The sequence below is a fragment of the Rhinatrema bivittatum genome, chromosome 3 (genome assembly GCF_901001135.1).
Source record: "Rhinatrema bivittatum chromosome 3, aRhiBiv1.1, whole genome shotgun sequence".
NCBI lineage: Eukaryota > Metazoa > Chordata > Amphibia > Gymnophiona > Rhinatrematidae > Rhinatrema > Rhinatrema bivittatum.
Window position 1 is genome coordinate 314,946,378 of NC_042617.1, and position 20,951 is coordinate 314,967,328.

The 20,951-nt window shown below is 45.3% G+C and overlaps 1 protein-coding gene across 1 annotated transcript in view; it reads left to right on the forward strand.

Moving 5' to 3' along the window:
- Nucleotides 1–20,951, forward strand: part of TRAPPC3L (trafficking protein particle complex 3 like) — a 54,278-nt gene that overhangs the window by 19,119 nt on the left and 14,208 nt on the right. The window contains exon 3 of the mRNA XM_029596841.1: nucleotides 7,273–7,372. Coding sequence (XP_029452701.1) covers nucleotides 7,273–7,372 — 100 coding nt within the window. The remainder of the gene's footprint in view (nucleotides 1–7,272; nucleotides 7,373–20,951) is intronic.

A 20,951-nucleotide genomic window follows, 5' to 3' on the forward strand; every position in this document is an offset into this window, starting at 1 on the left:
AAGACTTGCCAAAAGTCCAGCGGGGGTCCGGGAGCGACCTCCTGCACGCAGGCCGTATTGCCAATCTTCAAAATGGTGCCTGTGCTACCTTTGCCCTCACTATGTCATACGGGCGACCGTCGCCCGTAGGCTGCGGTGAGTGTTGGGGATGCCGGGAGCTAGCAGCAGTCGTGAGTCCTGCACTGGTTGAGGGCGGCGCGAGGTAAGCAGGCCCAGTTGCGCTACCCACGCGGCCAGGATGCACAACACTATTCATATTACTTCTCAGATTGGGCTTTTGGGCGGATGGGTGGAGTCTGGAATACCTGGGAAGTATCCTGGTTTGTTGAGTCAACTTTAACTTTCTGCTTGGCTCAAGATAGCTACCTTTTAGAAAAGGCATCCCTGTTTGGATCACTGGAAAGCAGTTGTGAAAGGCTTTAAAACATGAACAGTTCAAATATACTCAGATTTGGGGAATGTTTCTTGATTCCTGTAGGTCTCAGGGGAGTGCTTGAGACTATTCCCTGTGCCTTTATGCCAGGAGTTCATATTGTTTATGTTTATTGCCTGTACCTCTTTTTGTAGTCCTATTTTCTTGTATGTTTATTTAAGTATGATGTATACCAACAGTTGCATGTGCTATTAATTGCATCAGTGGCATGGGATCTTCTTGGTGTTTGGGTAAGTGCCAGGTTCTTGTGGCCTGGTTTGGCCACTGTTGGAAACAGGATGCTGGGCTTGATGGACCCTTGGTCTGACCAGGCATGGCAATTTCTTATGTTCTTATGTGTAAATTGCTATTTTCAAACACATTTATGCGTGTACTGTTGGCAAGTTATTCGTGTACATTTACTTCTACTAATAATCATGTGTAATTGAAATAAAACTTGTTTATTGTGTCCAATTCACTGGGGGAGTTCAGGCAGAAGAAACAGGAAGGTTTGATGACCAGTAGATTGACTGGGAGAACTAGTGGACTAATTGGTAAACTGATTAACTTCATTCACGAGTGAGTTTTAAAATTGGCTGAGTAGCACGTGTAAAAGGGAACTTAAGTTCTACTTTACTTTCCTGCAGAAAATATAGGTGCATATATTTTTAAATGGGCAGGAAAAGTACATGCATTCAGTGCATTGATAGACATGGTTATGATGCATTGAACGTATTCATGCTTAGGCACACATGTGCGCATATGTTGTGAGGTAAAGATACATGTATTTTATAATGCTTGCCCTGGACTATTTGGAGGGAAAAGTAACAAATACTTTTAAATAAAAAAAATAAAAAATAAATGTGATGCGCGCAGGTTAGAAAATACTATGGTGAAACTACTCATGGCCATATATGCACGGAATCTTACCTTTTCAGTGACGTCTTTAGAAAACCATAGCAGCCTGTTTTTCCTCTTTCCTATATTTACTGTCTTAAGAAAAAAGTTAGCAGCCCTTATATCATCTCCTTTTAGTTTTGCCCACTGCCCTTTTACGTCTCCTAGATTTTCCCATCCAGCTAACGACTCTTTCAGGCACTCCCCATTTTAACAAAATTAGTTTCCAGAGGTCTATTTTTTATTTTATTCAATGTTTTTATATACCGACATTCGTTAATAACATCACATTGGTTACCATTAAACAGAAATGCAGCCACAGAGGCTTTACAGTAGAACTGATTATGAAACCGGGGAGTGGGAAGACCATTAAACAAGGAGCTACTAAGTGGGGGGACTAAGGGGGGAAGCTATAATTAGGAATGGAGGTTATAAAATACATATTCTACTTTAGAATATATACATTAATATTCTTAATGTATATATATTTTAACTTGGAATGCACCTTCATCTCCTGTGCTCTAATACTGAACCACACCATCCGGTGGTCACTGGATCCCAGATGATCATCCACTACAACATAAGAGATACTGTCCCCATTGGTGAGCACCAGGTCCAGTATCGGTCCCCTCCCGTGTGGCTTCTGTTACCAGGTGACAGAACAGTTCTCCTTGCACAGGATCCAGGATCTCCCTGCTTCTAGAAGATGCTGCAGCTGGGATGTCCCAATCAACATCTGGAAGATTAAAATCCCCTAGCAGCAGCACCTCCCCTTTCACAGCAATCCCTATTTAACTATAATCCCCCCACCCTCCCAACCCCCCCAAGATTTATCAAAAGTCCCTGGTAGTCCAGCAGGGGTCCCGGGAGCGATCTCCCCCTCTCGGGCTGTCAGCTGCCAGTAATCAAAATGGCACCGGTGGTTCTTTGCCCTTACCATGTGTCAGGAGCTACCGGTGCCATTGGTCGGCCCCTGTCACATGGTAGAAGCAATAGATGGCTCGTGCCATCTTAAAAATGGCATGGTCGGGGGGGGGGGGCAGAGGTGCAGGGAAGGTCATCAGGGAAGTGCTGGGCAGAGAGTGACAGGCGGGGTTCTGGGGTGAGAGGAGGAGGTACCTTTGACCCTCGTCCAAGCCTAGGATTGGCAGCATCTGGAGAGTACAAGACCCAGGTAGGGCCAGGAGGCAGCGGTGGTGGGGACTGGGAGTGACGTGTTTACTTTTACACTTTCGCACTGCAGACTGCAGAGCCTGTCTTTTTGGGATTTCCAGTTTAGGTTTTGTTTTTTTGTTTCCATGTTTCTATTTCTAATATGTGGCTCCTTATTTTGTGTTTGGTGAGGGTTTGTCTGTGATCTGCATGTGTGACAGCAGTGAGGTATTCTGCTTGCATGTAGGGATCTAAAGCAGCTTGACTTGTTCTGTTTTCAAAGTAGAAGGTATAATGGTTTCTTAAGGTCTGGTGTAATATTTGCAGTGTTGTCTTTTCATGGGCTGGGTTATTATGGTGAGTCTGGCCATTTTTGTATTTTGGTATTGTAGGTTTGCTGTAGGTTCTGAGTACATTTTTTGCAGGGCTTGAAATTATTACACAGTGTTACTGAGGTGCACTAAGATATTGCTGTTACAGTGAGGTGACACCAGAATTTTAATATTATTTTTCCATTGGTTAGTGGAAAGGGGAAGTGTCCTAGTTCTGCTCTGCATCCTTTGAGGGGCTTCTGTGAACGCAGGGTATCGTAAAACTTGAGGTACAGGGTTTATATTGGGACTCTGTCCTATCCTGTATACAACCCAGCTTTCACTCTGAAAAGAAGAACTTGATTGGCCTGCAGTAGGTAAAATAGGTCAAGGCTGAGATTTTAAGCCTGCTAGAGGTTTAGATATAATTGTTGGATGATCTCAAAAGTCTTGCTTTTTGGTCACATGTCAGCAACAAATTTTCTGGTGCACCAGCAACTTCAGCAGTCACCCTATGCCCCTGGGGAGGTGGCTGGTATATGCGAAGCTCCAGTCTGTCCCACTTCAGGGCGTGTTTGCCAGCTGTCGGCGTAGACCTAGTAGGTTTCCCTAACAGGCTGCGCCAACCACGACACAACACTATAGGCCCAAACTCATGATGCTCATCATAGCAGCTCAGTGCAGCCTCAGCCTTCAGAAGTCCAGGCTGCTTAGCTTAGTTTCCTGTCCACTTCAGTTTGTGCCCAGAGTGGACTCAGAGTGGCAGGACCTGGGGGTTCCATGCACTCTTTATACCAACTCCAGAAATACCAAGGCAGAGAAAGGTCCTGCCAGCACAGCGAAGATAAGGAGACTAGGGAGAGAAGGGAAAAGATCAGGAGGCAACAAACCTGAACTGCTGGGGGGTGGAGGGGTGGAGGGAGAGGAGGGTAAAAATCAGAAAGACTATGAGCCTGATTCATGAAGATTTTGTTCCCTAAGTACAAAGACTGGGAGAAAAGCCTAAATGACTCAGGCCTTAAAAAGAGGCCGTGGACAGAGATACAAGTAAATACCAAAAAGAACATAAGAATATAAGAACATGCCATACTGTGTCAGACCAAGGGTCCATCAAGCCCAGCATCCTGTTTCCAACAGTGGCCAATCCAGGCTATAAGAACCTGGCAAGTTCCCAAAAACTAAGTCTATTCCATGTTACTGTTGCTAGTAATAGCAGTGGCTATTTTCTAAGTCAACTTAATTAATAGCAGGTAATGGACTTCTCCTCCAAGAACTTATCCAATCCTTTTTTAAACCCAGCTACACTAACTGCACTAACCACATCCTCTGGCAACAAATTCCAGAGTTTAATTGTGCGTTGAGTGAAAAAGAACTTTCTCCGATTAGTTTTAAATGTGCCACATGCTAACTTCATGGAGTGCCCCCTAGTCTTTCTACTATCCAAAATAGTATATAACCGATTCACATCTACCCGTTCTAGACCTCTCATGATTTTAAACACCTCTATCATATTCCACCTCAGCCGTCTCTTCTCCAAGCTGAACAGTCCTAACCTCTTTAGTCTTTCCTCATAGGGAAGCTGTTCCATTCCCTTTATCATTTTGGTAGCCCTTCTCTGTACCTTCTCCATTGCAATTATATCTTTTTTGAGATGCGGCGACCAGAATTGTACACAGTATTCAAGGTGCGGTCTCACCATGGAGCAATACAGAGGCATTATGACATTTTCCGTTTTATTCACCATTCCCTTTCTAATAATTCCCAACATTCTGTTTGCTTTTTTGACTGCTGCAGCACACTGCACCGACGATTTCAATGTGTTATCCACTATGACACCTAGATCTCTTTCTTGGGTTGTAGCACCTAATATGGAACCCAACATTGTGTAATTATAGCATGGGTTATTTTTCCCTACATGCATCACCTTGCACTTATCCACATTAAATTTCATCTGCCATTTGGATGCCCAGTTTTCCAGTCTCTCAAGGTCTTCCTGCAATTTATCACAATCTGCTTGTGATTTAACTACTCTGAACAATTTTGTATCATCTGCAAATTTGATTATCTCACTCGTCGTATTTCTTTCCAGATCATTTATAAATATATTGAAAAGTACGGGTCCCAATACAGATCCCTGAGGCACTCCACTGCCCACTCCCTTCTACTGAGAAAATTGTCCATTTAATCCTATCTCTGGTTCCTGTCTTTTAGCCAGTTTGTAATCTACGAAAGGACATCGCCACCTATCCCATGACTTTTTATTTTTCCTAGAAGCCTCTCATGAAGAACTTTGTCAAACGCCTTCTGAAAATCTAAATATACTACATCTACCGGTTCACCTTTATCTACATGTTTGTTAACTCCTTCAAAAAAGTGAAGCAGATTTGTGAGGCAAGACTTGCCTTGGGTAAAGCCATGCTGACTTTGTTCCATTAAACCATGTCTTTCTATGTGTTCTATGATTTTGATATTTAGAACACTTTCCACTATTTTTCCTGGCACTGAAGTCAGGCTATCTGGTCTGTAGTTTACCGGATTGCCCTTGGAGCTCTTTTTCAATATTGGGGTTACATTAGCCACCCTCTAGTCTTCAGATACAATGGATGATTTTAATGATAGGTTACAAATTTTTACTAATAGGTCTGAAATTTCATTTTCTATTTCCTTCAGAACTCTGGGGTGAATACCATATGGTCCAGGTGATTTACTACTCTTCAGTTTGTCAATCAGGCCTACCACATCTTCTTGGTTCACCGTGATTTGTTTCAGTCCATCTGAATCATTACCCATGAAAACCTTCTCCGATACGGGTATCTCCCCAACATCCTCTTCAGTAAATACCAAAGCAAAGAAAACATTTAATCTTTCCGTGATGGCCTTATCTTCTCTAAGTGCCCCCTTTAACCCCTTGATCATCTAATGGTCCAACTGGCTCCCTCACAGGCTTTCTGCTTTGGATATATTTTAAAAGGTTTTTACTGGGAGTTTTTGCCTCTACAGCCAACTTCTTTTCAAATTCTCTCTTAGCCTGTCTTGCCAACGCTTATGCTATTTTCTTCTGTTGGATCCTTCTTCCAATTTTTGAATGAAGACTTTTGGCTAAAATAGCGTCTTTCACTTCCCCTTTTAACGATGCCAGTGACCGTTTTGGCTTCTTTCCAAATTCTTAATGTGTTGCATACATCTGGACTGTGCTTCTAGGATGGTATTTTTTAACAATGACCACGCCTCTTGCACACTTTTTACTTTTGTAGCTTCTCCTTTCAGTTTTTTTCTAACTATTTTTCTCATTTTTTCAAAGTTTCCCTTTTGAAAGTTTAACATGAGAGCCATGGATTTGCTTCCAGTCATTAACTAAAATTTGATCATATTATGATAACTATTGCCTAGCGGCCCCACCACTGTTACCTCTCTCACCAAATCCTGTGCTCCACTGAGAATTAGATCTAAAATTGCTCCCTCTCTTGTCAGTTCCTGAACCAATTGCTCCATAAAGCTGTCATTTATTTATCCAGGAACTTTATCTCTCTAGTATGTCCTGATGATACATTTACCCAGTCAATACTGAGCTAATTGAAATCTCCCAATATTACTGCACTACCAATTTGGTTAGCGTCCCTAATTTCTCTTAGCATTTCACTGTCCGTCTCACTATCTTGACCAGGTGGATGGTGGTATACTCCAATCACTATAGTCTTCCCCAACACACAAGGGATTTCTACCCATAAAGATTCAATTGTGCATTTAGTCTCATGCAGGATGTTTATCCTGTTGGACTCTATGCCATCCTGGACATAGAGCGCCACACCACCTCCCGAATGCTCCTCTCTGTCATTGCAATATAATTTGTACCCCGGTATAGCACTATCCTATTGGTTATCCTCTTTCCACCATGTCTCTGAGATGGCAATTAAGTCTATGTCATCATTCACTGCTATACATTCTAATTCTCCCATCTTACTTCTTAGACTTCTTGCATTAGCATACACATTTCAAAGTTTGTTTTTTGTTTGTATTTTCATTCTGCATTTTAATTGATAGGGATAAGTTAGAATTTTAGCTCAGGTGAGTTTTTAGTTGCAGGCACTTAGACTACTTTTCTTATTATTGGAAACTCACTGTCAGGATGCCCTAATTCTAATACATCCTTTGAAGATATCTCCCTCCGAACCATGTGCTGCTGAGCGACTGTTGGCTTTCCCTTTTGTTCTAGTTTAAAAGCTGCTCTATCTCCTTTTTAATGAAGAAACAGAGAATACTGAAATGGCACAGAAGTTGCAAGCACCATCATTCTCTACCCCCCAAAATAAATTTCCTTCTTCCCAATTTCTCCTTTTTGGTAGCTCTAATTAACTTCCCTTCCTGATTTAGGCTGCATGTTCTTCCATGTCTATTTACGTTTTCTTTAAAAAATATATAAACCAAAACCCTCAATCTTCAAACTCAAGTAACAAAATAGGTGGTTTTTAAATTAGTATTTAACCTGTCTCTTGTTCCTAGGGGTTATAACATTGGCGTAAGGCTAGTGGAAGACTTTTTGGCTCGCTCCAATATAAAGAAATGCCGAAGTTATAATGAGACTGCTGACATCATTGCAAAGGTAACTACATAAATCATTGAAACATTCTTCTGCGTTGGCAATCAGTCATCTTGCCATGAAGTTTTACATTTATAAATTTACATTTCTTCCTTAATACTGCTGATTATATTGAATACTAAAAATGGCCTTTAACATAAATCATGCCGTCTTATTGTAAGACAGGACAGAAGATCTATCAGCAAACAAGTTGATGCTTTCTTGGAGAAAAAAATGTTTGTCGGTTCTGATAATCTTTTCAAGGCTCTTGCCAAAAAAGCATACTTTTTCCAATACAATAATCTTATTTGTAATGATGATAGCAGCCATAAAGTTTGGAGTTTCATCTCTCTAGAAAGTTACATGGACAAAGGGACGGTAACTTTCAAACTGGCACACGGGTGTCCAGAGACGCAGCGATTTGAAAGCATGCACGCAGATATGTGGACATTTTGAAATACACTGGATGTGTGCACATATGCGCCCAATTTTAAATGGGAGCGCACCTAACTGCGTAAATCCCGCTTCTACTGTGAAAGGCGGGGAATTTACAAATGGGTGTGCAACCTCGCCATTGCCAGTTTCACCAGTTTGTCCAAAAATTCACCCTGGTTTAATAGCCTGCACTCCTCCCAGTTAACCCAGACCCCTTTGAAACGGAATTTTTTAAAAAAACTTACTCCTCCTCCATAGCAGAAGTAAACGTACACAGCAGGGAACCTGGGCGCATGCCCAGGAGCACGGGTAGATATGTGCACATCTCTTGGTCCTGCCCTGTAATGCCCACACCCTGCCCCTATTTGAAATGCAGTGAGATCTGCGCACAGCCTGAAATGCACACACATTTCTGAGTTTTGAAAATACGGTGGCGCATGTAAGCCCAATTTGTGCGCAAATCCCCTAATTGATACGTGTGCTGGGCTTTTATAATTCACCTTTTTATGTTTTGTTTCGTTGTTTTAATGATGTTATGTTAATGTTTCCCAAGTTCAGTTTTAATGTAAACCGGTGTGATAAGACTGTTGTCCTGAACATCGGTATATTAAAAGTTTGCAAATAAATAAATAAATAAAATGTTATTTTATGTTGTACATTGCTTTGGGAGGTTTTTTGTTTTTTTTAATCAAAAAAGTGATTGCTAAGTGATGTCTAAATAAATAAAGCAGAGTTGCTTACCTGTAACAGGTGTTCTCCAAGGACAGCAGGATGTTAGTCCTCACACATGGGTGACATCATTGGATGGAACCTGGCATGGAAAACGTTTGTCAAAGTTTCTAGAAACGTTGACAGACACTGTTACGTTGGAGGTGGACCCTTGGGCCGAGGTGGGGTTGATGCAACCTGTAGGTAGGGACCTATGGGTCCCCACTGTCGGCAGGAGGAGTGGCCTGATAGAGACCGCTGGAGCTTCACCTATACCAGCCCTTGTTCCCCATGGGTTGAGCCTTTGGGTGCCGGGGCCGGCAGGATTTAGGTGGGCCTCGAGGAGAGAGTTGGTTCAGCCCAGAGACAGCAGGTGAAGATGGTAGTCTTACTCTGGACAAGGTAGTGTCCTGGAAACTTGAGCGCCAATGGAACAGAAGCAGACAGGGGGCGCTCGAGCAAGAGCAGGCCGAAGCCTGAATAAACCAAGTCCAGGAGGTAAGCTGAAGAGGCGTCAGAGAACAGGCTTGAGTCAGGGCTGGCAGAAAGCCGAAGGCAGTGGCAAGCGAGGCTGAGATCTGATCACGGAGATAGTCAATGACGTAATCGGGAGAAGCAGAAGTCTGGGTCTGGAGATAGGCAATAGCGTAGTCAGGCAAAGCAGAGGTCTGGGTCTGGAGATAGGCAATAGCGTAGTCAGGTGAAGCAAAGTTCTGGGCTTGGAGAGAGTCAATGGCGAAGTCAGGCAATGTAGCGGTCCGGGCTTGGAGAGAGTCAATGGTGAAGTCGGGCAATGCAGAGGTCCAGGCTTGGAGAGAGTCAATGGCAAAGTCAGGCAAAGCAAAATCAAAGTCCGTGTAGTCAAACCAAGGGATGAAGCAAGGGTAGAAGCAAGGAGACTTGAAGCAGGAACAACGAGGAATAGGAACACAGGAAGTGAGACGAATCTCAGAAGGCGTGTACTCGACCAGCGAGGAGACCTGTTGCAAAGGTGATGCTAGGGAGTGGATCCTGAGCTTATATACTGTAATAGCATTGACATCATCATCCGGGGCCGCAGCCAGGTTCCCGCCACGATCACTACTTAAACCTTAGTGGTGAGCTCTCGCCTAGGGAGGAGCGCGGCTCGAGTGGCAGTGTCTCTCCACAGACCACGTGGAGAGGCCCGACAAGCAGAGGCAGCGGGACCAGGGACACCGGGAGCTGCAGCAGGCCGGAGGCACCAGGTGAGGCCTGTGGTCGGAGCTGGCGGCCCACCACCGCCAACGAGTAGGAACAAGAAGCTGGAATCATAGAAGAAAGGTGAGGGGGCCGTGCCGCAGGTCTGCCGCGGATGGCACGTGTAACAGTATCCCCCTTTATGCCCCCCATTGGAGGTCATGGATTGCCCGGATGGGCACGATGAAAGTTCAAAAGGAGGGTTTTATCCAGGATCTTCTGAGCTGGTTCACATGAATTTTCTTCGGGTCCGTAACCCTCCCAAGAAAGGAGGTATTCCCACCAGCAGCCCCTATGGCGAACATTGAGGACTTCATGTACCTTGTAGGTTGTATCAGTTTCAGCCACCAAAGGAGGTGGTTCAGGAGGCTTTCGGGAAGGCCAAGATAGGACCACAGGTTTTAGAAGAGATACATAGAACATATTATGTATTCCCAGCCTAGGAGGCAGCCGAAGCTGCTATGTAACAGGTCCAATGTGTCGGGTGACTATAAATGGTCCAATGTATCTAGGAATGAATCTTTGAGAAGGTATCCTAAGTCTAATATATTGGGTACTTAACCAGACTTTCTGGCCAGGAAGGAATTCAGGAGCTGAGCGTTGGTGACTGTCAGCAGTTCTCTTGGCCTGGGAAGCGGCTTGACGTAAGCGGAGATTCGTCTGTTCCCATAAAGCCTTGAGGGCATCCACAGTAGCATGGTATGGTTAGTGGTGGTCATGGCTGCTTTCCATAGACTATGGAGAATGGTGACATGCCTGTAGCAGTGGCAATGTGAGAGTTGTGAGAAAACTCCGCCCAAGGGAGAAGTTCCCAATTGTCTTGGCGGTCGTTGATGTAAGCATGCAGTAAGGTCTTTAGAGAGCGATTCATTCACTCAGCTTGTCCATTGGCTTGGGAATGATAGACAGTTGTTAATACCGAATTTTCGGCAAAGAGCGCGCCAATATCTAGCAGCAAATTGTGGACCTCTATCTGAGACAATATCCTTGGGTAGGCCATGTAATCTGAAGATGTGATGGAAGAATAGGCGTGCCAGTTCTGGAGCTGATGGTGGGCCCGGTAGAGGAATGAAATGGGCTATTTTTGAAAATCAGTCTATGGTTGCCTATATAATGGTATGACCCTTAGATGGAGCAATTCCATGATGAAATCCATAGACAGGTGGGTCCACAGTTCCTCGGGAACTGGAAGTGGTTGCAGCAGGCCCCAAGGTCGACCGACCGGGGATTTTTGCTGTGCAAAAGTGCTACAGGATTCGACGTATGCTTTAGCATCAGACACCATAGTAGGCCACCAGAAGAACCACTGGAGCAGTGCTCATCTTGGGTGACCAGCAAACTTAGAGTCATGCGCCCAGTGGAGGACTCTTTCTCGGAGTCGTCAGGACATGACAGTCTTCCCAGCAGGGACTGGGTGACTAGTGGATAAACAGATACAGGCTGGATCTATGATATATCCAGGTTCTTCCGGAGTATCTTCAGGCTCGAAGGAGCATGACAGGGCATCTGCCCAGAGGTTTTCTTCAGCTGGATGGTATCGAAGCTCAAAATTGAACCTGGAAAAGAACAGAGCCCATCGGGCCTGACGGATGTTGAGATGCTGGGCATGGCTCAGATGTTCCATGTTCTTATGGGCAGTGAACACGATAAACTTGTGTTGTGTGCCCCCTAACCACGGGCGCCACTCTTCGAGGGTCAATTTTATGGCAAGCAACACGCGATCACCAATACTGTAGTTCTGTTCCGCAGATGAGAACTTGCGGGAGTAGAACGAACATAGGACTATAGAACCGGAAGCAGTGCATTGGCTCAGGACCACCCCAGCTCCAATAGTGGAGGCATCCACTTCCACTTGAAAAGGATGGTTTGGGTCTGGGTGATGTAGGCAAGACCCTGCCTGAAATGCATCTTTGAGGCGATGGAAGGTTGCGGTGGCTTCCGGAGTCCAATTTCGAGTATCTTAGCCCTTGCGAGTCAATGCTGTCAAAGGAGCAGCCAAGGTGGAGTAGTGTGGGATAAAGTGACGATAGTAATTTAAGAACCCCAGGAAGTGCTGGAGGGCTTTAAGGTCCATGGGTTATAGCCAACCTCGGATCCCTTTTAACTTGGCCAGGTGCATAGAAAATCCTTGTTGGGAGATAATGTATCCGAAGAAAGGCAGAATAGATTTCTCGAACAAACACTTGTCCAGTATTGCAAACATGTGATTTTCACGTAGGCATTGGAGGACGGTACAGACATCAGTGCGATATGTGGCCAAATCCCGAGAGAAGACAAGGATATCATCTAAGTATGCCACAACTTTGGTATACAGTTACACCCCCCCCCCCCTTTAATTATGGACACTGTACCAAGGACAACTTTTAAGAACCTGCAACAGGACAACTATCTTTGAGTTCAAAATTCACTTTATCTCATATATATATATCTGGCTTTGGTTAGTATTTATTTCTACGTTAAATAGTTATACTGCTTATATTAAATAATATAATTCTTTATTTATTACCAGTTAAACTATTATTTTAAGTTATCATTATGTTAAATTGTCTACCAGTTATACTGTTCCATATGTTCTACAGTTCCATGTAAAGCTCCGCTCTCTGTTGAGCAGTTCTTTGTTCTATGTAAACCGGAGTGATCTGTAGTCCCTACAAGAACTTCGGTATATAAAAATTAATAATAAATAAATAAATAAATACAGTAAATCTCCGAAAATTTTGTTCATCATTCGCTGAAAAACTGCGGGTGTGTTTCAGAGGCCAAAAGGCATCACCAGGTATTTATAATGCCTGTCCCAGGTATTAAAGGCGGTCTTCCAAATGTTGTTGGGATGGATCCGTACCAAGTTATACACAGAAGCTGCTTGCTTGTAAGCACAAAAGAGGCAGACTCCCCGGGCGCTTGACTGCACAGACCCAACCAAATACTTAGGATCAGTCTGTTTAAAATGCCCACTGCCCACTGCACGGTGCCTGGCTGTGCACTAATGTGTGTGGCATGCACACAGAAGTTGCTTGCTTGTAAGCACAAAAGAGGCAGACTCCCCGGGCACTTGACTGCACAGACCCAACCAAATACTTAGGATCAGTCTGTTTAAAATGCCCACTGCCCACTGTCACGGTGCCTGGCTGTGCACTAATGTGTGTGGCGTGCACACAGAAGCTGCTTGCTTGTAAGCACAAAAGAGGCACACTGCCTGGGCACTTGACTGCACAGACCCAGCCTGTTAAACTTCCCAGTGAAGCCCAGTGCACTGAGATACTAAGTAATTGGAATAAAAAAAAATCAGTTTAAAAAAGCTGGAATTTTTGTCACTCCAGAAAAATGGATGAAATTGAAAATAATATATCTCTCCAAGCCAGCCCAACACCCTAAATGGTAAATGGTGGTCACTGGTCAGTGCTAGCTGACCTAGCACAGCTTCTCTTCTCAGTCAGAGATGACCAAAATAAACAGCTTGAAAGAAACAGGAATAGTAGTGGCTGTAACTGACCCTGGCACTACAGCAAAACAAAGAATATTTTTCTTTCCTTAGCTAGCCTTAACCTATCTATTCTCTATCAGTTCTACCTGCTCCCTCTTCCACCCAGCCCACCTCCCCACAGCATCGCTGGAAATAACTGCGTGGCTCCTCGTGCTGTTGTTTACATACTGCTGGCTCGTCAGTAAAATCCACAGAGAGCACTGAATGACAGCGCTATTGGCTGCATTCAGTGCTGCTCAGAAAATGTCAGCGCAGATATGCTGCGTTCCGGTATCCATGCCGACTTGTCCGACCCTTTCCTGTGAGTCACTGCGACTCACAGGAAAGGGTCAGACAGGTTGGCATGGTTACCGCAGGGGCGCCGCCATTTTGTGGTAATCCTAGGTAGCAAGCAGCTAATGGGGGCGAAGAAAAGCGCGCGCTGCTGGGCGCGCCGAATAAAACAGAAATCTGTTAAATACGTGGGGAGTCGCGATGCGTTTCGCCTCCCCACATATTTAACAGATAGGACAAAATAAGTTGCGGATTACAAATTCGTGGAAAACGGATGCACACCCCTACTGAATTGGATTGTGGATTTGTGAGATGGTTGGGGAGTGGTTTTGATGAACTCTAGAGTCATCGGAATCAACTGGTGGTCTGACCACGGGGTGGGTGTGCAAAAGGGTTTAGCAGCGGAGGAGAGGCCTTCGTTTAGGAATATTAGATCCCGAGTGTGACCTGCTTTATGTGTTGGACTGTCTATGATCTGTTTGAAACCCAGGGAAACAACCATTCCCTCCTTTTCTGATACCCTTATCCATTTTCTCCCTGGCTGTTCAGATGACAGCACAAGATCTCCATGCATTATGGACTAAGATTGAAACCATGATCTTCAAAGCTGCCCAATGAACAAAGAATAATACAGATAAACATCGGCGGCCAGCACCTCAACTTAAGGTTGGAGAAAAGGTTTGCTTAGCACCCGCAACTTACAATTACGGGTGCTTTCCATGCAGCTAGCCCTTCGCTACGTGTGTCCTTTTCCAATTCTGAAACAGGTCACTCCTGTCACCTATCAACTGCGTCTTTCTCCATCATTCAAGATCCATAACATTTTCAATGTTTCCCTTTTGAAACCGGTGATTCTATCATGGCCTGCATGTAGGCCGCCTGTTCCCCAGGAACTCTCCACTGAGGAGGAGGAGACATACCAAGTAAGAAAGATCCTGAATGTTCGCAGTCATAAGAGGCATTGGGAGTATCTCATAGCTTGGAAGGGGTAGGGTCCGGAGGAAAGTTCGTGGGAACCCATGAAGAATATATTGGACAAAAAACTCCTTGTGGATTTTCATACCACTCATCCGGGTAAATCTAGACCTCCAGGAAGGGGTCTTAAAGGAGAGGGTACTGCTGCGATCGGCGGCGGCCGACCCCCACGGCCGGCTGCACTTACCGGCAGCAACAATCACGGCAGGGAGCCGGCAACCTGGCCCCTGCATCGTGGCTGCTTCAAGTCTCCGTGGGTTCCTCAGATGCAGGTTCCCTCAGTGCTCCCTGCGCTGCAATCAGAAACAGCAGGGAGCCGGCAGCACTGCTCCTGCAAGGACAACCTCAGTCCTAATCAAATGCGGGTGCTTGGCTCCTCCCCCCAGTTAAAGGAGCCGCAGCAGGAAATCATTCTAGGCTCCCAGGAACCACTTCTTATCCAGGACTATTTAAGGAAGCTTCTGAGGGTTCCACAGTGCCTTGCAATAGGTCCAGCTTGGTGTGTCTCTTGCCTTGCTTGCCTTGCATTGACTCCGCTTTGGATAATGGACTTTGCCTTGCCTGCCGCTTGCCTTTGACCTCTGCTTCGGATTTGGACTTTGCCTTGCCTGCCGCCTGCCTCTGACTTTGCCTCGCATTTGGACCTTGCTCGGTTTCGACTCTGCTTCGGATTTGGACCCCATCTTGTTTGCTGCCTACCCTCGACTCTGCTTCGGACCAAGACTTTGCCTTGCCAGCCGCCTGCCCTCGACTCTGGATTGTCTTGAATTCTTCTGTATACTATCTGCCTAGCCGCCTCTTCTGCTGGCACTGAGGTCCATCTCCTGCCAATGAGAAACTGTACTAAGCCCTTTAACACATATCGTTGCGGCCTAAGAGTCCACCGATTCTTTGAATCGTGGCACATTGAAATTTTGTTTACTTTTCTAACGTATAGATTTGTTACCTTTGTAATAGCTCCTTTTAATTTATTGCATTGTTGTTCCACCTCGCCCATTTTCTCCCAGTCTTCTAGGTCTTCCTCCAGGTACATTCCCATTTTGTCAAAGCCCATATATTTGAAATCCAGAACTTGCAGTGAATGTTCATCAGCCATTGATAGCATCATAAAAGTTGACAAGAAATTTGGCAAATGTAATGTGGATAAAGTGAGTGATTTCCAATCACTATACATACACATGGCTGTGTATGCCACTGTTATGGCTTGCTTTTAAGAAATGTATAATAATAAGTGATCTTGGCTTTCTCTAAAAAGGGGAGGGCTACAGCTCTCATAATATAGGAAAGTGCACATAGCTTCTAAAGAAGTATGTTCTCGCCAATTGAACTGATCTTGGAGAACCAGAGTGACTCAGGAGAAGGTTTAGTTTACTGTAGTGGTGCGCTATGGTGAGAGACAGATTGAATATATGAAACTGTAAGCTTCTTTATAGCAAAGCTGATAACAGAACCCACTGAGAAAGCTAAAAGAAAAGAAAGGGGTGACAAATTAGGGATGTGCAGACAAAATGTTTATATTCATAAGTCCATAAGTCGAAGGTGAGGGTCAATTTCGGTCAATATGGACATATGTAGAATTCCATAAGTTGAGGCTATGTCCATACGTGCACCGGTTCCCTAAATAAAAATTTAAACCCCTCACCCTCCTTAATCCCCCCCCCAAGACTTACCAAAACTCCCTGGTGGTCCAGCGGGGAGTCAGGAAGCCATTCCTGTATTCCTTTGAGAGGAGCACGTGACGTCTGCATCACGTCGGAGTGATTCACCGCGCCTCCGCTCTGGGACCCCCACTGGACACAACCGGAACTTTTGGCCAGCTTGGGGGGGTCAGGAGGGGGGTCAGGAGGTCGAGTCTCGGCGCGCCAGCAGGCTGCTGGCGCGCCGAGACTCGACCCGGGGGCGGTTCCGGAGGGCGCGGCCACGCCCCGGAAACGCCCCGGGCCAAAACCACGCCCCCGGTCCCGCTCCGAAACACCGTGCCCTGCCCCCGAAATGCCACATCATCGGGTCCCGCCCCCGACACGCCCCCTTCCAAAAACCCCGGGACCTACGTGCGTCCCGGGGCTCTGCGCGCGCCGGCGGCCTATGGAAAATAGGCGCGCCGGCGCGCAAGGCCCTGCTCGCGTAAATCCGGGCGGATTTACGCGAGCAGGGCTTTTAAAATCCGCCCGTGAGGAAGCACTCCTAATACACTCCAGAAGATAAACGAGGTTAGTGTAGTGGAGAAACATGCTATTTTGTTATTTAAAGAGTATAGATAGGTTGCAAACTGCTCCAGAGACAACAAACCCAATACAGTACGAGGCTCACAATCGGGGAGTGACATCCAGGACCCTCTGGCACTCAAGCCACGCCCACGAGCAGCACTGAGCAATCCATGCCCCATAGCAGTGGCAGAGAGTTTAAGATTCATCCCAAAGAAAGTCAACTAAGAAAGTGCCACAAAGTTTAGCTAGACTGAAACTTACCTGCAATTAGTGTCAATTTTGTTCAGCTGCACCTGCAAGACAGAATTGGGACACTAAGATTCACTTTCTTCATAGTAGCATAAATTACCAAAATCTTGATATAGAAAGTATAGCAGTTAATACTCAAACCATACTTATCTGATTGTTTTATGGTTCTCTTCATTTAAAATATTTGTTAAATAGGAATTGAAAGAAAACAAGTGGTGTTAACTCTGGAAAATTTAACAGAACATTTACAATATTTTCATTACTTGTTTCCCACTGTTTAAACTTGTGATAATAAATCTGAGTCATAGCTCAGAATATGTAAAATTTCTATCTGATAGAAATTTTTTCTATCAGATAGAAAAAATTTCTGTTTGGTTCTGCCTTCTCTCTTTCCCTGGGAGACTTGCTGGGTGGGTTCTGGACCCCTATTCCTAATATTTGGAGACCCATATCCAGCATGGCTCTCTGCTTCAACGGCATGGGAGAAAGACTGATACATCACGCATTTCCAGCATAGCTCTCTGCTTCAACGGCAGGGGAAAAGAAAAACAACCAATAAGGGCTGTATAACATAGTCTGGGTAAAACAAATAAGCATGGGTGTAGCTTGCTTATTGCGGCGGTTACTACCCCTACTACCCGTAACTAATCAAGCTAGACATTTCACTTGGATGCAGCTCCATCACTGCTCGCTATATTAATGGTGGGGGTGGAAGGGAAATAGAACCAAGAGCTAAGAGAAACAGATAAGTATGAGAGAAAAAATGTGTGAGGCTTGCTGGGCAGACTGGATGGGCCGATTGGTCTTCTTCTGCCGTCATTTCTATGTTTCTATGTTTTTCTATCCATTCCCCCTCTGGGCAATTACAATTGATGATTTCTCTGATACCACATGGAACCCCATGGCTGTTCCAGCGCTGCCTCTGCCACCTCAGCGGGAGGGTCACTAAAAAAACACCCTGAAGGGTTAGGGGCTTAGACAGTTAAGTGGCAAATTATCTGACCTCACAAGGCTCAGATGCAGGTCTATTATCCGTCTTAAGTTAGCCGGATACAACTGAAAATAGGTTTAGGGTCTTTCCGCAATGCCCCTTTTTTATCTGGTTATATTTTATCCGAATAATTACTTATCTGGCTAAAATCTAACCAGATAAGGGCCTCATTATTTAAAAACTTGAGCTATCCAGCTAAATGGCTTTGAATATTGACCCCATAGTGAACATTCATAGCATGCAGGTTCTTCATAGCTACATTAGAGTAAGAAAAGTTTAATAAATAATGAGCAGATCAAGGAATGATGTCATCACTTTGACTTGAATGACAATAAGAAAATACAGAGTGATTCATAAATATTAAGGTTGCAAATTTGGCCACAGTTATGGGTGGGACCAAGCATGATTTCATCCTAACGTATTGCTGACATAACATCCAAAAATTGTTCACAATAGGGCAGATTTTAAAAGGGTGGGCGCTACCCGGCGCGCACACATGTGCACCCGATTTTATAACATGCGCACGCAGGTGCGCGCAAGTTATAAAATCAGGGGTCGGCGCGTGCAAGGGGGTGCATAACTATGCACCTTGCGCATGCCGAGCCTGCGCCGAGCCATGCTGCCTTCCCCCGTTCCCTTCCTTCCCACCCCAGCTTCCCTCCCCAATTCCCTACCTCCCCTGTCCTTCCTCCCCTACCTTTTTTGTCTTCTTTTTTTTTGTTTCACAACTTACTTCAGCCCTGGGGCTGAAATAAGTTGCGTGCGCCGGCCCCTTTAGTAAATCCCCGGGACTTACAAGCGTCCCGGGGCTTTATGCGCGTTGCAGGGCCTTTTGAAAATAGGCCTGGCACGCGTAACTTTTTGAAAATCTGGCCCAATGTGTGGCAAGTGGCTGCACATCAACATGCAAATTAAAATTGCCCAAGATGATCAGCAACTATAGATGGACTTTTGAAGCTACCAAATGCTCAATTACTGGGGAAAAATTCCAAGAAAGCCTGGTAGAAAATAAGTTAGATACATGCTTTTAGATACTGAAGTCACCACAAGTATTTTATAGGTGACTCTGCATATATATTGATATGTACCATACTTAAAGTTTTTTGAAGTCAGTCAATAGTTCACCACATTTGGTCATCCACTGCTATTAGATAAGATAAGCAGGTGGATAGCTTTGGTTGACCAGGTCAGAGTCTGTCTTTCAGCCATGTCTCAATTATACATAGGAAATCCAATGCCTGATTTCTTAATAGGTCAAAAATCACAGGGATTTTTTTATTTGTGTGTGTAGACTAAGCATCGATCAACATGATTTTACTGCCGAAAGATAAGAGGATGGGATTTTTCACGCTGCAAAGGAACCATACTCAGACAAAAGGAGCCATGATGTTGTGGCCAGTTAACTATAATGAGATAACTCGCCAAACCTACCATGTACAGCAATAACAGGAATCCTTTGCAGTGACTCATGTTTGGAGCCTATGTACAGTATAATATACTCGGTATAATATAAGTATAATAAGACATGCAATATAATATACAGTATATAATATACAGTGTATAATCTACCTTATAAATGGGCCATGACCGATGGCCCGCAAATGCGCAGTAGAGCACAGCTCTACTGCGCATGTGCGGGCAAGGACGTCGGTCTTAGCCAGCGTAAAAAAAAAAACAACATGGCGGTGTCGGGTGGCAGCGGCAGCGGCGATGGCGGCGTCGGGTGGCAGCGGCGGCGATGGCGGCGTCGGGTGGCAGCGGCGGCGGCGTCGAGCGGCGGCGGCAGTGACGGCAGCGAACGACGATGAGGAGCAGCGGCGGCCAGTAGCGAGGGAGGGAGGAGAGAGAGGGAGGGAGGAGAGAGAGAGAGAGGGAGGGAGGGAGGGACTGAGTGGGAGGGAGGGAGGGATTGAGTGAGGGGGAGGGACTGAGGGGGAGGGAGGGGGAGGGACTGAGTGAGAGGGAGGGAGAGGGACTGAGTGGGAGGGAGGGACTGAGTGGGAGGGAGGGAGGGACTGAGTGAGGGGGAGGGAGGGACTGAATGAGAGGGAGGGAGGGATTGAGTGAGGGGGAGGGACTGAGTGGGAGGGAGGGGGTGGGGAAGAGTGAGGGGAGAGGGAGAATGAGGGAGAGGTGAGAGACAGGGATGTGAGTAAGTGGAAGGGTAAGAAGTTGTGGAGCAGAGAAAAAGGGAGTGGAGGAGGGCTGAGGGAGAGGGGATGGGATTGAGACAGGGTGGGGAGTGACTGAGGGAAGGGGAGAGAAGTAGGAGTGACTGAGGGAAGGGGAGGGAGGTGAGAGTGAGGGGAAGGAGCCAGTGGGAGACAGAGAGTGAGTAAGACTGAGGGGTGGGAAGGGGGTGAGTGACTGAGGGGAAGGGGGAATGAGGGAGAAAAAGTGTAGGAGGGTGCTGTTTTCGAAAATGGACCGAAAACAAAAATGTAATGTAGCCCGTTGTGACGGGTTTAACGGCTTGTATAAGTATAATAAGACAGGCAAATCAATAGTAATGATCACTAAAAAGCATGAAGATTTGCATGAAGGATCGCACAAAGGGGCAGCAACTTGTCACGCTCTTTTGTTGTGCTCTTTCATGCACACTGCAGAGTGTGTGCATGCCTGGGTATGTGGCAACTCCAGTGTTGCCCTGGGTCCTTTAACCCTTGTGATGGTATTAGCATGGGAAGGTGGGGCTTAAATGGTACAGCTCCAGGGGATCACCTAGAAGAAGAAGGCAGGCAGGGTTCAGCAGCAGATGGAATAGGTTCATGGATGTTAGATTGTAAGGTTTATTCTGTTATTGGTCAATGGAGGTTAGATTGTGGGGTTTATTCTGTTAATGGTTCATGGATGTTAGATTGTAGGGTTTATTCTGTTATTGGTTCATGGATGTTAGATTGTAGGGTTTATTCTGTTATTGGTTCATGGATTGTTAGATTGTAGAATTTATTCTGTTATTGGTTGATGATTGTTAGATTGTAGGGTTTATTATGTTATTAGTTCACGGACATTAGATTGTAGGGTTTATTCTGTTATTGGTTCATGGACACTAGACTGCAAGGT